The sequence below is a fragment of the Scyliorhinus canicula genome, chromosome 17 (genome assembly GCF_902713615.1).
Source record: "Scyliorhinus canicula chromosome 17, sScyCan1.1, whole genome shotgun sequence".
Lineage (NCBI taxonomy): Eukaryota > Metazoa > Chordata > Chondrichthyes > Carcharhiniformes > Scyliorhinidae > Scyliorhinus > Scyliorhinus canicula.
The window spans coordinates 84308691-84327735 of NC_052162.1; the positions used below are offsets into that span (position 1 = coordinate 84308691).

General features: G+C 46.7%; 1 protein-coding gene across 1 annotated transcript; it reads left to right on the forward strand.

The window, feature by feature from the left end:
* Positions 1–4869: 4869 nt before the first annotated feature.
* LOC119952375 (terminal nucleotidyltransferase 5C-like) lies at positions 4870–18409 on the forward strand. Its single transcript, XM_038776079.1, has 2 exons — positions 4870–5465; positions 15977–18409. The coding sequence occupies exon 2, from the start codon at positions 16000–16002 to the stop codon at positions 17173–17175; it is 1176 nt and encodes a 391-aa protein (XP_038632007.1). The 5' UTR covers positions 4870–5465; positions 15977–15999; the 3' UTR covers positions 17176–18409.
* Positions 18410–19045: the final 636 nt, after the last annotated feature.

The window sequence follows — 19045 nt, forward strand, 5'->3', positions numbered from 1 at the left end:
TGACTGGGATCAGAGACAGGGGCAGTGAGTGTGACTGGTATCAGTGACAGGAGCAGTGAGTGTGACTGGGATCAGTGACAGGTACAGTGAGTGTGACTGGGATCAGTGACAGGTACAGTGAGTGTGATGGGGGTCAGTGACAGGGGCAGTGAGTGTGACTGGTATCAGTGAAAGGGCAGTGAGTGTGACTGAGATCAGTGACGGGGCAGCGAGTGTGACTGCGGTCAGTGACGGGGGGCAGTGAGTGTGGCTGGGATCACTGACAGGTGCAGTGAGTGTGGCTGATATCAGTGAGAGGGGCAGTGAGTGTGACTGGGATCAGTGACAGGGGGCAGTGAGTGTGATGGGGAGCAGTGAGAGGGGCAGTGAGTGTGACTGGGATCAGTGACAGGGCAGTGAGTGTGACTGGGATCAGTGAAAGGGGCAGTGAGTGTGACTGGGATCAGTGACAGGGGGCAGTGAGTGTGATGGGGAGCAGTGAGAGGGGCAGTGAGTGTGACTGGTATCAGTGACAGGGGCAGTGAGTGTGACTGGGGTCAGTGACAGGTGCAGTGAGCGTGGCTGATATCAGTGAGAGTGGCAGTGAGTGTGAATGGGATCAGTGACAGGAGCAGTGAGTGTGGCTGGGATCAGTGACGGGGCAGTGAGTGTGACTGGGATCAGTGAAAGGGGCAGTGAGTGTGACTGGGATCAGTGACAGGGGCAGTGAGTGTGATAGGGAGCAGTGAGAGGGGCAGTGAGTGTGACTGGGATCAGTGACAGGGCAGTGAGTGTGACTGGTATCAGTGAAATGGCAGTGAGTGTGACTGGGATCAGTGACGGGGCAGCGACTGTGACTGGGATCAGTGGCAGGGGCAGTGAGTGTGACTGGGATCAGTGACGGGGCAGTGAGTGTGACTGAGATCAGTGACAGGGACAGTGAGTGTGACAGGGGTCAGTGACAGGGGCAGTGAGTGTGACAGGGGACAGTGACAGGGGCAGTGAGTGTGACTGGGATCAGTGGCAGGGGCAGTGAGTGTGACTGGTATCAGTGATTGGGCAGTGAGTGTGACAGGAATCAGTGAAGGGCAGTGATTTGATTTGTATCAGTGAGAGGGACAGTGAGTGTCACTGGGATCAGTGACAGGCTCAGTGAGTGTGACTGGGACCAGTGACAGGGGCAGTGAGTGTGATGTGGGTCAGTGACAGGCTCAGTGAGTGTGACTGGGTTCAGTGACAGGGGCAGTGAGTGTGACTGGGGTCAGTGACAGGGGGCAGTGAGTGTGACTGGGATCAGTGACAGGGGGCAGTGTGTTTGACTGGTATCAGTGACGGGGCAGTGAGTGTGACTGGGGTCAGTGACAGGGGCAGTGAGTGTGACTGGGGTCAGTGACAGGGGCAGTGAGTGTGACTGGGATCAGTGACAGGGGCAGTGAGTGTGACTGGGATCAGTGACAGGAGCAGTGAGTGTGATGGGGGTCAGTGACAGGGGCAGTGAGTGTGACTGGGATCAGTGACAGGGGCAGTGAGTGTGACTGGGATCAGTGACAGGGGCAGTGAGTGTGACTTGGGTCAGTAACAGGGGCAGTGAGTGTGACTGGTATCAGAGAAAGGGCAGCGAGTGTGACTGCGGTCAGTGACAGGGGCAGTGAGTGTGATTGGGGTCAGTGACAGGTGCAGTGAGTGTGACTGGGATCAGTGACAGGGGCAGTGAGTGTGACTGGGATCAGTGACAGGGGGCAGTGAGTGTGATGTGGGTCAGTGACAGGGGCAGTGAGTGTGACTGAGATCAGTGACAGGGGCAGTGAGTGTGATTGGGGTCAGTGACAGGTGCAGTGAGTGTGACTGGGATCAGTGACAGGAGCAGTGAGTGTGATGTGGGTCAGTGACAGGGGCAGTGAGTGTGACTGAGATCAGGGCCAGGGGCAGTGAGTGTGACTGGGATCAGTGACAGGGGCAGTGAGTGTGACTGGGATCAGTGACAGGGGCAGTGAGTGTGATGGGGGTCAGTGACAGGGGCAGTGAGTGTGACTGGGGTCAGTGACAGGGGCAGTGAGTGTGACTGGGGTCAGTGACAGGAGCAGTGAGTGTGACTGGGATCAGTGACAGGGGGCAGTGTGTGTGACTGGGATCAGTGACAGTGGCAGTGAGTGTTACTGTGGTTAGTGTCAGGGGGCAGTGAGTGTGACTGGGATCAGTGACAGTGGCAGTGAGTGTTACTGTGGTTAGTGTCAGGAGGCAGTGAGTGTGACTGGGATCAGTGACAGTGGCAGTGAGTGTTACTGTGGTTAGTGTCAGGGGGCAGTGAGTGTGACTGGGATCAGTGTCAGGGGGCAGTGAGTGTGACTGGGATCAGTGACACGGGCAGTGTGTGTGACTGGGATCAGTAACAGGAGCAGTGAGTGTGACTGGGATCAGTGACAGGGGCAGTGTGTGTGACTGGGATCAGTGACAGGGGGCAGTGAGTGTTACTGGGGTTAGTGACAGGGGCAGTGAGTGTGACTGGGATCACTGACAGGGGCAGTGAGTGAGACTGGGTTCAGTGACAGGGGCAGTGAGTGTGATGGGGGTCAGTGACAGGGGCAGTGTGTGTGACTGGGATCAGTGACAGGAGCAGTGAGTGTGACTGGGATCAGTGACAGGGGCAGTGTGTGTGACTGGGATCAGTGACAGGGGGCAGTGAGTGTTACTGGGGTTAGTGACAGGGGCAGTGAGTGTGACTGGGATCACTGACAGGGGCAGTGAGTGAGACTGGGTTCAGTGACAGGGGCAGTGAGTGTGATGGGGGTCAGTGACAGGGGCAGTGTGTGTGACTGGGATCAGTGACAGTGGCAGTGAGTGTTACTGTGGTTAGTGTCAGGGGGCAGTGAGTGTGACTGGGGTCAGTGACAGGGGCAGTGAGTGTGACTGGGGTCAGTGACAGGGGCAGTGAGTGTGACTGGGATCAGTGACAGGGGCAGTGAGTGTGACTGGGGTCAGTGACAGGGGCAGTGAGTGTGACTGGGATCAGTGACAGGGGCAGTGAGTGTGACTGGGATCAGTGACAGGAGCAGTGAGTGTGATGGGGGTCAGTGACAGGGGCAGTGAGTGTGACTGGGATCAGTGACAGGGGCAGTGAGTGTGACTGGGATCAGTGACAGGGGCAGTGAGTGTGACTTGGGTCAGTAACAGGGGCAGTGAGTGTGACTGGTATCAGAGAAAGGGCAGCGAGTGTGACTGCGGTCAGTGACAGGGGCAGTGAGTGTGATTGGGGTCAGTGACAGGTGCAGTGAGTGTGACTGGGATCAGTGACAGGGGCAGTGAGTGTGACTGGGATCAGTGACAGGGGGCAGTGAGTGTGATGTGGGTCAGTGACAGGGGCAGTGAGTGTGACTGAGATCAGTGACAGGGGCAGTGAGTGTGATTGGGGTCAGTGACAGGTGCAGTGAGTGTGACTGGGATCAGTGACAGGAGCAGTGAGTGTGATGTGGGTCAGTGACAGGGGCAGTGAGTGTGACTGAGATCAGGGCCAGGGGCAGTGAGTGTGACTGGGATCAGTGACAGGGGCAGTGAGTGTGACTGGGATCAGTGACAGGGGCAGTGAGTGTGATGGGGGTCAGTGACAGGGGCAGTGAGTGTGACTGGGGTCAGTGACAGGGGCAGTGAGTGTAACTGGGGTCAGTGACAGGAGCAGTGAGTGTGACTGGGATCAGTGACAGGGGGCAGTGTGTGTGACTGGGATCAGTGACAGTGGCAGTGAGTGTTACTGTGGTTAGTGTCAGGGGGCAGTGAGTGTGACTGGGATCAGTGACAGTGGCAGTGAGTGTTACTGTGGTTAGTGTCAGGAGGCAGTGAGTGTGACTGGGATCAGTGACAGTGGCAGTGAGTGTTACTGTGGTTAGTGTCAGGGGGCAGTGAGTGTGACTGGGATCAGTGTCAGGGGGCAGTGAGTGTGACTGGGATCAGTGACAGGGGCAGTGAGTGTGACTGGGATCAGTGTCAGGGGGCAGTGAGTGTGACTGGGATCAGTGACACGGGCAGTGTGTGTGACTGGGATCAGTAACAGGAGCAGTGTGTGTGACTGGGATCAGTGACAGGGGGCAGTGAGTGTTACTGGGGTTAGTGACAGGGGCAGTGAGTGTGACTGGGATCACTGACAGGGGCAGTGAGTGAGACTGGGTTCAGTGACAGGGGCAGTGAGTGTGATGGGGGTCAGTGACAGGGGCAGTGTGTGTGACTGGGATCAGTGACAGGAGCAGTGAGTGTGACTGGGATCAGTGACAGGGGGCAGTGTGTGTGACTGGGATCAGTGACAGTGGCAGTGAGTGTTACTGTGGTTAGTGTCAGGGGGCAGTGAGTGTGACTGGGATCAGTGTCAGGGGGCAGTGAGTGTGACTGGGATCAGTGATAGGGGCAGTGAGTGTGACTGGGATCAGTGTCAGGGGGCAGTGTGTGTGACTGGGATCAGTGACACGGGCAGTGTGTGTGACTGGGATCAGTAACAGGAGCAGTGTGTGTGACTGGGATCAGTGACAGGAGCAGTGAGTGTGACTGGGATCAGTGACAGGGTCAGTGAGTGTGACTGGGATCAGTGACAGGGGCAGTGTGTGTGACTGGGATCAGTGACAGGGTCAGTGAGTGTGACTGGGATCAGTGACAGGGGCAGTGAGTGTGGGTGGGATCAGTGACAGGGGGCAGTGAGTGTGACTGGGGTCAGTGACGGGGAGTGAGTGTGACTGGGATCAGTGACAGTGGGCAGTGTGTGTGACTGGTATCAGTAACAGGGGCCTTTAATAGTTTGAGGGTCAGTTGGCACTGTGAGAGGATGTGCAGATCTTCCTATTTAGCAAGCTCATGACGCAGGTCTATGTAAAAACAGACTCCACAAGGCATCAGCGTCAGCCTGGCACTGTAACTCTGTTGGTCCATATTAAACCCAGTCATAAATATTTCCCAAGCGAGTGCAGTGTTTGCCAGCTTGGGACGTGCCTCTCATTCTTCTGTGTCACTTTAAGTGCCGCTGATTTGTTTTCGGCCTGGACCACCTTAAATGTCTGACGAAAGCATCTCCAGGACAACAGCTTTCCGCTCCAAGGACGGGGCTAGAAAACACACACTGGCTCCGAGCTTCCCTTCAGTACCACCTTCTCCTGGACAGATCCCTGCCGCTCAGTCAGACATCTCTGCCGGCAACTCGTCCCAGCTCCACGAATCCCCACAAGGTGCAGCCAGAGAGCCAGCCGCGGGCTCGGAATCTGACATCTGGAGCAAGAGACAGACAGAGAGGGGGAGTGGATCCGGATCCGAATCTAGGATCAGCAGCCTGGCCCCATTTGGAGAGTTGCCCCAGAGCCGAATCCTGTCCCTGCTCCAATCTGGGTGACATTCCTCCGGCCACCCACAGAGCCCCAGGTAGACCAGAAAGCGAGTTTCAACCTCCACTCAAGCTGCCAGCATCACCAGCAGCAGCAGCAGCAGCAGCACCCTCTCGTTAAACTCCGGCACTGGTGAGTGTATCTCTTACTGCAATGTCTACACAACTCTGCCCAGTGCAGAATACAATCACCCCCACTACCCCCACCACCCCCCAACCCTCTCATCTCACACTGCGAGAGCCTGGGGTCGCCCTTTGGGAGACAACCCCCAATTAAATCTTCATTGCCAACAGCAAAGGTGGGCACACGCAGACAGCTCTCCTGGACCTGACGGTGTAAGAGTTGTACGGGGAATTCAGATAATGTAACAAGTTTAAACTGGGACAGCCATAAAACTCTTATCCAGCCGGAACCCCTCTCTCTATCAAACATGTACAATATTGTTGCCGAGGCAATCTTCATTATTACTAAGAAGCACTGCCCTGGGCAGCCCCAGCACCGATGGCTCCCCACCAGCGTAGAGAGGGAGCGGTTGCTATTATTATTAATATCAAGCCGAATAAGGGAAACAGGGTCTTGGCCGCTCCCGCTTTGTTTATTGAATCTTTCCCATCGGACTTTTTAAATAGGCGCTGGGTTCAAAAAGAGTGACTTGGATTGTATATCATTGGCCATCCGTGCTGCGATGTACATGACAGTGTGCCACTGTGCCCTGTATCATTCCTGTCCAGACCCCACTGCCTGGCACACTGCCACCAGCCGAGTAACAGCCACGCTGCACAAATCACACAGGGCGCTTTGCTTACCGACAGAGGGAGAACATTTGTACAACATATACATGAATCTACGCACTCAGTACTTGTTTTCGTCCAGGCATTGGTCCTTGTGAGCAATTCTCATTCGGAAGAGCCCAGCCAGCCAGTGCGCCGAGGTTTCCCCCAGTGTCAGCTCCCTCAGCTTCCTGACTGCAGAGATTTCACAATGAGTTAGCCGCGGGGAGAGATTATTGCCATTAATGAATGGACCAGCTCGCCTCCAGCATGTGGCTGTTCGTGCTGTTTACTACAGTCCTAAACCACTGGGGAATATTGATGTAAAACAAACCCATTCAGACCCACCTTGTCCCGTGCAAGTTGAGGAGAGGGTTGGAGAAAGTGGGGGGGGGGGGGGGGAGTGATTCCTAACGGGAATCGAACCCCAATCTTCGTCCAGTGATTCAAGGAAATGAAAGCGCACATTTCGGTGTGATCACAACAACCGATTGAAATCGATTTCCTCCAGCTCGCTGTATGTATCCTGCTCCTTTCCGGGTGACCCACAGTTTTTATTTATTAGCAACGAGCTCTTGGTGTATTCACTCCGGCAGGGAGAACTCTGTCCTCACCAGCGCCAGAATTCATCAATACCAACAACAGAAACAGGATGGGTCTTGGGGGTGGCAACATTAGGGGTTAAAATCTGTCCACGGGACAGGGTGAAGATTAATGGCTGTTTTCTTTTTGTTTATACCGCTATCGCAATCCTGTTAACTGGGGAGGGGGTGTGAGGGGTGGGTCACATTGTTTAATGTGCCATATCATTAAAGTTGACTGCTGTACTATCGCAGCTAGCTCTGACAGGCAGCGCTCAGCATAATTGATGAACTTGACCTGCGGGTCAGCTCAATAGATGGGTTTGTGCGTCAGGAGTGAAACACACACCGTCAACAGAGCTGTTTTTAGTGCATATGTTTTACATCATTGGGAGCTGGAATATCAATTAGATCATCTCTGTTCGCCGCCTCTTTAGCATCTCCCTGCCTTTGCTCCATAATCCTCCAGACGAACAGCAATCTCCAGTCTTGAACGCTTCAATTGTCATTACATACTTCTGGGGGCGGGGGGCGGTGTAGGGGAGCAAATTCCAGCATCTGCAACCTTTTTGCTTGTAAAATAAAATCTCCTTCCACATTTTGGCACACTTTTAAGCTCCCCCACCCGCCCCCATGGCAGATCATTTTGTGGGTTTTTTTCAGCGTCGATGTTGATTTTCTCTCTGTTTATTTTCATATGTTAATGATTTTTTTATTTGTTTGGAGGGGCTGACAAGCTGAGGGGTTTCCTGCACCTGTTGAACCCAGAGGCTGCTGAACCCAGTCAATAGGCAGCCAGCTGTTATCATCTGGAATGTATTGCTTGAGAAGACAGGTGGAAGCAAATTCAATAGGAACTTTCAAAAGGCAGTGTGATATATACTGGCAAAAGGGGGAAAGGGAATAATTTTTGGGCTTTGGGGAACAAGTAGGAAGTTGAGAATGAGAGACTCTTACAAAGACCCAGCCAGCACAGGCACATTGGGTGAATGGGCCTTCTTTGACAATTCTTTAAGACTTATTTTTATTTTCATTTCATTTCATTTTTGAAAGAAATGCAAAGCCTGAGTTCAGTTACAGGCATAACTAGGAGGGGTCGTATAGCTGAATGTTACTGAATAGACAAGTGTTAATAGAGAACAGTTTCAATTACTGCCGCCTTTAGGACACAGTGTAATGATGTATGAAGCATAGTTGTTTTTAAGGTAAAATAATGAGCTTGTTTTTAAAAATAAATTTAGAATACCCAATTCTTTTTTTCCCAATTACAGGGCAATTTAGTGTGGCCAATCCCCCTACGCTGCACATCTTTGGGTTGTGGGGGTGAGACCCACGTAGGCATGGGAAGAATATGCAAACTCCACACGTCCAGTGACCTGGGGCCGGGATCGAACCCGTGTCCTCAGTGCTGTGAGGCAGCAGTGCTAACCACTGCACCACTATGCCAGCCTTATAATGAGCATGCTATTATCATTATACCAAGGAATGTAGGAACAGGAGGAGGCCATTTGGCCCTTCAAACCTGCTCCACCATTCAACCTGATCGGGTTGTGGTCTCAGCTCTACTTTCCTGTCTGCGCCCCCCCCCCCCCCTCCCCCTCCCCCCTCCCCATAACCTTTCACTCCCTTGCCGAACAAAAATCTGTCTAACTCTGCTGGGAATAAATTCAATGACCCAGCCGCCACTGCTTTCCATGGTAGAGAATTCTACACCAGCACGACTCTCTAGGAGAATAAATTTCTCCTCATCTCTGCCTTAAAAGGGAGACCTCTTATTTTTAAACAATGTCTCCTAGTTTTAGTCTTCAGCCACACATGGAAACATTCCCCGGGTGTCCACCAAATCAAGTCCCCTCAGGACGTTATACTTTAAGGACAAACTTTAATTAATCTTACAAATACCAAGAACAGAGTGCAACTCTTTCAGATGAGAATTTCTCACACGGCTAATTCAGAGTGTGGAGCCAGAAAATTTTAACGATGTGTTAACAATGAAAGGCAAGCCTAAAACACAGAATTCTCCAAGACTAACATGATTGAAATCTATACAAATTTTACTGTTCAAATTATAACCCAGGATAATTTAATCTCAGGTAAATTCAAAGGTTGCAGGGATGGTCACCATTCTACCTGACTTTTTTTCTCTTTAGCAAGTAGAAATTAAATAAATAGGCTCCTTCTCAAAGATGGGAACATTTTTATATTGTAGGTTATGGTACTGGTGGATTTACAGCACTGATTGGTTGCTCTTTCCCTTTGGATCTGGCTCCTCCAATGGCTGAAAATACAAGCACAGGCAGGCTGTGTGAGTATATCAATCACATCTTCTGAAGCTTAAGATGCAGTGGATGGCAACAGAAAGTGTTCTACAGAAATATGCCTTTCATCTCTCCCTGATAACTTTTTTTTCAAATTACAATGGGATGTCAAGGGCAACTAGCTGGTAACATTTCTCTTAGATACTCAAATGGCATTTGTTCTTGAAAAGTTAATCTCAATTGTGACATTTCAGGCTGTTTTTATTAAATTAGTTTCTGAAGTCAGCCACTGTATGTCAAGCTTCAACAGGGCAGCATGGTGACACAGTGGTTAGAACTGTTGCCTCACAGCACCAGGGACCTGGGTTCGATTCCAGCCTTGGGTGACTGCCTATGTCAGGGGTGGACAAACTTTTCCGTGCAAGGGCCACATTCAGAAATTCACAACTTTAAAGGGCCGCATCGTATATTAAGTAAAATAATTAATATTTTAAATCGCCAAAATAAAAGGTCTTTAAAGAAAAAAAAGCACATTTATTTGAAAAACAAAGTAACTCAGTAAGTAACAGAACAATGTCAATGAGAATGATGCATCTGACTGCAGTTATTTACCAGTTTGTTGAAATCAGGTGTCAAGTTGCTTGTGCTGATCCTTAACACTGACAGAAGCACAGCCTAGCCGAGTCAACGATAAAAACGCGCGTAGTGGGGTGGATGAGTGGGGCTGCCTTATTGGTCGGTTTAGTTGGGTGTGCGACCAATAGGAGTCCAGGTTACAAAAATAGTAAGGCTTATTGTTTGTAACCTGGACTCCTATTGGTCGCACACCCAACTAAACCGACCAATGAGACAGCCCCACTCATCCACCCCATCACGCGCGTTTTTATGCGGCCCGCCAATGAGGTGCCCGGAATCATAACCGGCATTTTTGAAAAGCCGCCGGGGAAAAGCCGCTGAAGTAAATGCGCTTATTGAGTAAGCGCATTTACTTCAGCGGCTTTTCCCCGGCGGCTTTTCAAAAATGCTGGTTATGATTCCGGGCACCTCATTGGCGGGCCGCATAAAAACCTTTGTCGGGCCGCATGCGGCCCGCGGGCCGTAGTTTGCCCACCCCTGGCCTATGTGGAGTTTGCATGTTCTTCCCGTGTCTGAGTAGGTTTCCTCAGGTGCTCCGGTTTCCTACCCACAGTCCAAAGATGTGCAGATTAGGTGGATTGGCGATGCTAAATTGCCACTAGGTAGGGTGACGGGGATAGGTGGGGGATTGGGCCGATAGGGTGCTCTTGCAGAGTGTCGGGGCAGACTCGATGGGCTGAATGGCCAACATCTGTTGGGATTCTACGGTTTCCTTCTATGGAAGGTGTTTTAATTCATTTGAGCGAAACTTTCTATATTTATCCAGAAAATAGTATCATGATAGCAGCAATCAAGTGACAACCAGGTCATGACTAATGCCAGAAAGCACTTCTTTAGGCAAATAATTAACAACAACTGGAAAGGATTCTGCGTAGGGTTCTGGAGACTTGTACAGTTAAATAGTCTGGGAATGTTTATCCTTTATATTGGGTGTGTTCAATTGTTGTAGTTTGGCAAGTCCTTTTCATCTTAAATGTTTGCTGTCCTCCCACTGAGGCTCAAACCTGAGCTTTCACATGGCTAAAAACAATGGTGCAAAATAAAGCCATTGTGTGAAAAACAGAGGAGTCACAGGGATTTGAGCATAAAGATTGCATTAGTCTGAAAAATAAATCAGAACACAAATTCAATCAAGGAAAAATATAACAGTAAAATGAAAGTTCATCAAAAATAACTTTTTTGGGTCCACAAAGGGCTTCTCTTCTCTGGGAATTATGGATGAAAGTCTCTTCAACTGTAACTGTCGATGAAGTTAGCTTATCAGATCCAACCCACCCTCGTGAACAAGGACCCATAGCATCTTACTCAGAATGGATGATGTGTAGGATTTGAGGAAGAAAGAGGATGCTTTCCTGAGGTTGAGTTGGAGGTTAACCATAGGGGAGAGTAGAGAAACATTTACTCTGCATCCAACTCTATTGCAATAAAAGTAAAATACTGCAGATGCTGGAAATCTGAAATGAAAACAGGAAATGCTGGAAGGACTCAACATGTCTGGCGGCATCTGTGGAGAAAGAAACAGAGTTAACATTTGGTGTCTGTATACCTGTGAAGAAGAGTCATACACACTAAACGTTGGGATGAACTTTCCAAGGCTTCCACCGGTGTGATCTTCTGGTCCCGCTGAAAATGACCGGTCATGATGGGTTCCCTGGTGTTGCGGATGGTGAGCCGCGCAAGACACTGTAGATATCAGCGGGACTGAAAGAACCTCCCCCCCCCCCCCCCCCCCACCCCCTCCACCCCCTGCAGCATGGTAAGATACCTCTGCCGCTCGGAAACCCGCCATAGGGAGGGGTGGAAAATCCCATCCCATCCGTAAACTCTGTTTCTCTCTCCGCAGATGCTGCCAGAGCTGCTGAGAGTTTTCAGCATTTTCAGTTTTCATTCCTAACTCTACCGCATTCAACTTGGAAATTATTAATGTTGACATCTGGTGCTCAAAATGAGAAAGTATTTCATTACTGGAAGACAAGTTTTCAATTCATCATGATCACGCACCTCTGGTCTATGCTCCATCTGGATTACTATGAGGCAATTTATTTTGAGTGCTTTTGAAGAATATTTCCATAGTATCGTTTTGAGATGCAGAGAGCAGGAATATATTGCAGGAACTCTCCATCACTCCTGAGGGGTGATCTGTATCCCTGTCCTTAGCTCAACTAGACTGTAGTGGTTCAAGAAGGTGCAAGGATAATTATGGATGGGCAACAATAGCTGGTCTAGCCAAAGACGTCCATATCCCATGAAAGGATAAGAAAGATTACAGTGAGTTGACTGCTCATTACATGAATTCAGTATACACAGCTTCTGAGAGTTGCCATTTGGCCGATTTCTGAAAGAAATATCAACAGGATTGGCAGGGGGCGCCACAGTGGCACAGTGGTCAGCATGGTTGCCTCACTGCTCCAGGGTCCCAGGTTCAATTCCAGCCTTGGGTGACTGTGCGGAGTCTGCATGTTCTCCCCGTGCCGGCGTGAGTTTCCTACAGGGGGCTCCGGTTTCCTCCCACAGGCCACAGATGTGCAGGTTAAGTGGATTGGCCATGCTAAATTGCCCCTTAGTGTGAAAAAAGTTAGGTGGGCTTACTGGGTTATGGGGATAGGGTAGAGGTGTGGGCTTAAGTAGGGTGCTCTTTCCTCAGGCTGTTGCAGACCCGATGGGCCTCATGGCCTCATTCTGCGCTGTAAATTCTATGAAATATGTTGAGGACCATTTTTCTGAAAAGTAATTTGTACACCCACCATTTGTTGGGTGTGGGGGAATCGTGGCAGCATTGTGACAGATTAGAAACAAATCTTCAGAATCATTATTTCAATCAATGAGTAGTAAATCTATAGGCTCCTTACGGAGATGGTGGAGATTGATTGCTCTGATGTTTCAACAGCTCCATTAATTTTTTGACATGTGACTGTCAAGATAGCAGAAGGCGACCTTGGCCTTTTAAAATCCAGCTACTTCCTCGGTAGCCAGCAGAACTATAGTGACATTTATTTTTAATGTTCTCACAATATTTACTTTATGCAATGCTTTAAGGTCTTCTGCAAATTTTGAAATTGCTGTTCTGGTAAGAATGCTCTTCTCTCTGGTGGAGACAATAAGCTATTTGGTTTAAATGTCTTTTCAGCAGCAGATGAAAGCTGGAGAATGCAGGATTACAGATATAAGATCAAAAGTAGCTTCAGAACAGAGAACAGGGGAAACTTCTTCAAACACTGGATGGTGAGGGTGTGAAATTCATGTTCAGTGGTTCACATGTTCACTGAAACCAATTCAGTGGTTGAGCTGGAGCTATGTGAATATTCAAGGAAGGAAAAGGGATTGAAATGATATGAGTACAGGTTAGGTAAAAGTAATTAATGAAATAAAAATAATCAACTTGCATTTATATTCAACCTTTGTAATCTCACAATGTCCCAAAGTGTTTTACTGTCAATTAAGTTTGTTCGAAGAGTAGTCACTGATGTTATTAAGGGCAATGTGGGAATTTATTTGTGCCCAACAAGCTCCCACAAAAAGCAATGATATAATGATCGGATAATCCGTTTTGTTGATGTTTGTTGAGAGTGCAAATGCCAGATTGCTCATCAAGGAGAAATCTCATGCTTCTCTTCGAAGTAGCGCCATGGGATCTATTAATTCTCCTAAGAGGGTAGATTGATTTCAGATTAACACCTGAACTGTCAACCTAGATTTTGAACTGAAGTCTCTAGAGTGGAATTTGAACCTGCAACCTTCTGACTTAAAGGAGAAAGTGCTATCACCTTCTCATAAGGATCAAGATAATCTGCCTCAATGGATAGTAATCATCGACTAAGGTGGTGAAATAGTCTGTTTCTGATATATTTCTATGTATGAAATGGGTTAGACCATAAGAACATAAGATGTCAAAGCAGAAGTAGACCATTCAGCCCATCGGGTTTGTCCGCCATTCAATGAGATCGTGGCTGATCCGATATAATCCTTAACTCCACCTTCCCGCCTTATCCCCATAACTCTTGATTCTCTCACTGATTAGAAATCTGCCTACCTCAGCCTTGAACATACTTCGTGACCCAACCTTCACAGCTCTCTGCAGTAAAGAATTCCACACACTCACTACTCTCTGAGAGAAGAAATCCCTCCATATCTCTGTCTTAAATGGGCGACCCCCTTAATCTGAGATTATGTCCTCTGGTTCAAGACTTTCCCACAAGAGGAAACATCCTCTCATCATCTACTCTGTCAAGCCCCCTAAGAATCCGATATGTCTCAAGAAGGTCGCCTCTCATTCTTCTAAACTCCAATGTGTATAGGCTGAATCTACTTAACCTCTCCTTATAAGAAAATCCCTCAAAACCTAGAATCAACTGTGAACCTTCTCTGGACCACCTCCAATGCCAGTATATATTTCCTTAGATAAGGGAACTAAAACTATTCACAGTATTCTCGGTGTGGTCTAATCAGTAATAATAATAATCTTTATTAGTGTCACAAGTAGGTTACACTAACACTGCAATGAAGTTACTGTGAAAATCCCCTAGTTGCCACACATACGGCACCTGTTCGGGTACATTGAGGGAGAATTCAGAATGTCCAATTCACCAAACAAACACATCCTTCAGGACTTGTGGGAGGAAACTGGGGTGCCCAGAGGAAGCCCACTTAGACACAGGAAGATCGTGCAGACTCCACACAGACAGTGACCCAAGCCGAGAATCGAACCCGGTCCCTGATGCTGTGAAGCAACAGTGCTAACCACTGTGCTACCGTGCCATCCATGACAGGACTTCATTATTTTTATACTTCATACCATAGAATGTGTGGTCTAATTAGTGTCTTGTATAGATTTAGCAGGACTTCCCTATTTTTATACTTCATTCCTTTTGAAATAATGACCAATATTCTATTTGCCTTCCCAATTACCTGCTGAATTTGCATGTTAGCTTGATTTATGCACGAGAACCCCCAAATCTCTGTTCTACAGTTTTCTGCAATATTTCCCTATTTAACTAATACTCAGCTCCTTTATTCTGCCTACCAAAATGCATAACTGAACATTTTCCTACATTATATTCCATTTGACAAACTTTTGCCCACTCACCTAACTTGTCTACATTCCACTGTAGTTGTTTTTTATCATCCTCACCACTTGCCATCACGCCTATTTTTGTATCACCCGCAAACCTAGCAATAGTTCATTCACTCCCCTCGTCCAAGTCATTAATATATATTGTAAATAATTGTGGCCCCAGCAAGGATCCCCGTCACACTCCACTAGTTAAAGGTTTCCATCCTGAAAATGCCCCTCTTATCCCAACTCTAACTTCTAGAAGTTAGCCAATTCTCTATCCAGGCTACCCCCAACAACATGGGCTCTTATCTTATTTAGCAGCCTTTTGTGTGGTACCTTACTGAACGTATTTTGGAAATACAAGTATATTACATCTACTGGTTCCCCCTCATCTATCCTGCTTGTTACCACCTCAAAGAATTCTAATAAATTTGTCAGGCATAATTTCTCTTTCATGAAGCCATGCTGACTCTGCTTGATCATATTATACATTTCTAAATGCACATTCATAATACTTCCATTAAAAAAACAAATGGATGAATTTAATACAGATTAAATGTTTGTTAAATGATATGACTCATAGTAATTTCCAATCTATTATTTGACGTAGTCTTTCCCAGATAAATGTTTTTAAATTTCTTGTTGACATATTTTCAAGTTAAGCTCTCTGGATCTAAAAAGCTGTCCAAGGGGGTCACAGAGAATTTATGTAATCATCAGATTTTTTTTTTACTTCATTACTGTTTTATCTTGGATGTTGTGGTGCTAATAAAGCACATTTCCTGTAGTAGGAGCATTGCTTTCAATTAGATTGCTGTTTCGCAGTTAGGACAGGACTCCCAAGCAGTGGGTTCAGATTTTCAGCCCTTCCTTTCAAAGAGCAAGATTTTAAGACTAATGACTTAATCATATTTTCTTTCCCACATTGGATATTATCGTCCATTGTCAACGTAATATTAAGATCACATTGCTGTTACGTAAATGAGTGCTATGTTTGGAGTTTCAGACACTTTCAGGGGAACATCCAATTAAAATTATGGTTAGGACAGATGGGACAACATGCTTTGACATATTAAAAGATTCCTGCAATCAATTAGATCTAGTATAAGAATTATCACTGAAAGTAACAAACAGATATATTGGTTTTAACTCCAGTTCATGCGTTTCTGACTGAAGTACTGTCACTTGAAAAGAACTAAAATGAATGGGCTAAAATAATCACGTTCATATTTTGTGTGTTCATCCATAGTAAGGTTGGAATCGACAAAAATTCACAGGAGATGTGACTTTGTTGGAATTTATCACTTGTCACTGCAATTTCATTATTTTCAATTTGTTTTGGCAGATAAAGACTTGCCAGGCTGCATCATGGATGAGAGTCTCGACTGCAGGTTCAACAACCTTAACTGGGAACAGATTCAGAGCTTGGATCAAGTCTTAACAGAAGTGATACCTATTCATGGAAGAGGCAACTTCCCCACACTGGAAATAAAGCCAAAAGACATAATTCATGTTGTGAAGGATCGTCTGGAAGAGAATGGGATTATGGTCCATGACATTCGTCTCAATGGCTCAACAGCGAGCCACATTCTTGTGAAGCAAAATGGAACAAGCTACAAAGACCTTGACATTATCTTTAGAGTAGAGTTGCCTGGAGAGAAAGAGTTCCAGGTGGTAAAAGGAGTGGTATTGAATTGTCTTCTAGACTTTCTACCACAAGGTGTTAATAAAGAAAAGATCACAGGACTCACATTGAAAGAAGTCTATGTTCAGAAAATGGTTAAAGTTGCTAATGAATATGATCGGTGGAGTCTCATCTCCTTGTCTAATAACAGTGGGAAAAATGTTGAGCTAAAGTTTGTTAATTCATTACGGCGGCAGTTTGAATTTAGCGTAGACTCTTTCCAAATAATTCTGGACTCACTGTTACCTCTTTTCTGTTGTGAAGAGGATGAAATGACAAAGGAGTCCCATCCAGCTGTCCTAGCAGAGAGCATGTATGGAAACTTTGAAGAAGCAATGGATCATCTGAGGTGCAAACTGATTGCCACAAGAAACCCTGAAGAGATCCGAGGTGGTGGCTTGCTTAAATACAGCAATCTCTTGGTTCGAGAATTTAAACCAGCATCTGATTCAGAAATCAAAAGCTTAGAGCGCTACATGTGCTCAAGGTTTTTCATTGACTTTCCCGATGTGTCTGAGCAGCAAAGGAAGATCGAATCCTATTTACGGAACCATTTCATTGGCGAAGAGAAAAGCAAGTATGATTACTTGATGACACTGCGCCAAGTTGTGAACGAGAGCACAGTCTGTTTGATGGGACATGAGAGAAGGCAGACTTTGAACATGATCACCCTTTTGGCTCTGAGAGTACTAGGTGAACAGAATATTATTCCAAATGCCGCCAATGTGACCTGCTACTATCAACCTGCCCCTTATGTCAGTGACCGCAGCTTTAGCAATTACTACATATCACACGGACAGCCGCACCTTGTGTATCAGCCTTATCCGCTACACATCAATATGCAGACTGGCCTGGTGTAGTGTTATGCTGAATGCAAAAGCCTGACTTTAAATAAGACCCGAGCTTTCAGGTCCCTAGAGATCTGATGAAAGAGGCAGGTTGTAACCCATTGAGTATACTGCTGTTTGCCAGTAAAGTCAACTATTCAGATATATGCCAATTGTTGGGTAACCCATGTTTAAGCTGACCTGCAAAGAGATGACCAAACTGTAGGTGTGACACATAATAAACACATGTGCTTAATCAGTGAAGAATGATCTCACAACTGAATAAGCACAGACACATCTACCCAAAATGTAATGAGGGATTTTTTTTTCTAAAGATAAACTTGAGCCAATGAAGGTGTGGAAAAATATATTAATAGGTGAAGTTAGATAATGTGAATGACAGTCCCGCATACCCCTGCTTTGATGATTGTAGTTAGGGCTAAAATCTTAATGCAAGAGTGGATGGTAAAGTTAATCTGTTACCAGAAATACTAATTGCACAGAAAATAACTACTTTGTACTTGAATGGCTTTGGTTACATGACAGTTAAGTACAACTCAGAACGCGTGTAGGAAACATTTCTTAAACATGAAATGATCTTGTGACAAAGAAAACCTTACTGACCAAAGATTGTTTGTAAATATTGCATCACCCAAGTGCCTAAGCTATGTAGATAGGTCATGAAAGCTATATGATTTGTAATAATTATTTCAGGATGTGCCATTTAGTTATAATTTGGATTGGGATTACATTCAATTAAGTAACAGCCCGTATCCTAACGGCACAGCAGGAGTCCATTCAACCCCTCATACCTGTGCCAGCAATGTGGGGCTTCTAATAATTAATACCGATGACTTTATATTTTTAAGACCTGAGTGTCTTGTATCATTTGCAGATATTCTTTGATGCTCCTCCTTTATCCTTCAGAACCTACTTGTCAACATCAGGTAACTGAATTTGGTCAGCCAACTGCAAGAGAAATTACTGATTGAAAATTTCCCAAGAAGTGACACATGCACCACTACTCTGTTACACCCAACAATACCCAGTGCCAGTAGAACTGAATGCAAGAAGGAACATGTGACAAGCCATTCACTTACTATACAAGGGAATTAAAAAGTGTCAAAAATATAGATCACTCTAAATACAAGCAACCTAATATAATAATTGTAATCTTTATTGTCACAAGTAGGCTTACATTAACAGTGCAATGAAGTTACTGTGAAAAGCCCCTAGTCGCCACACTGCTGCGCCTGTTCAGGTACACGGAGGGAGAATTCAGAATGTACAATTCACCTAACAGCACATCTTTCGGGACTTGTGGGAGAAAACCAGAGCACCTGGAGGAAACCCACGCAGACACAGGGAGAACGTGCAGACTCCACATAATCAGTGACCCACATAATCAGCGAACCTGGGACCCTGGCACCTGAAGCAACAGTGCTACCCACTGTGCTACCGTGCCACCCCTAAAATTGCAGTATAATCATGCAACAAACATTCCAATAGTTAATTGATCTTATTAAATTTTATAATTCTTATCCTACAAAACTTAGGAACAAGCGATGACAATAAGTTTAAGCCTTATTCACTAACAAATTGCTTTTTCGCTTGCATTTGGTTCCTTGTAGACTGAAGACTATAGGACTGGATTTTCTGGTGGGTGCAGACATAACATTGGACCCATAGGGGGGGTTCCTGAACGCACCAAGGTCACCATCAGGCGCAGCCTTTCCGGAGCTGGCAACCTAACTGTCTGCTCTCCAGGCTCAGGCTGCCAATACTGCAGACTCAGCCAGAGGCCCTGCAGTGACTTCAAGTTGGGGGAACCCATTAAAAGAGGTGGGCACTTCACAGGCAGGCACCTGTGCTTGCAGACTCCTCAATATGAAGATGCAGCCAT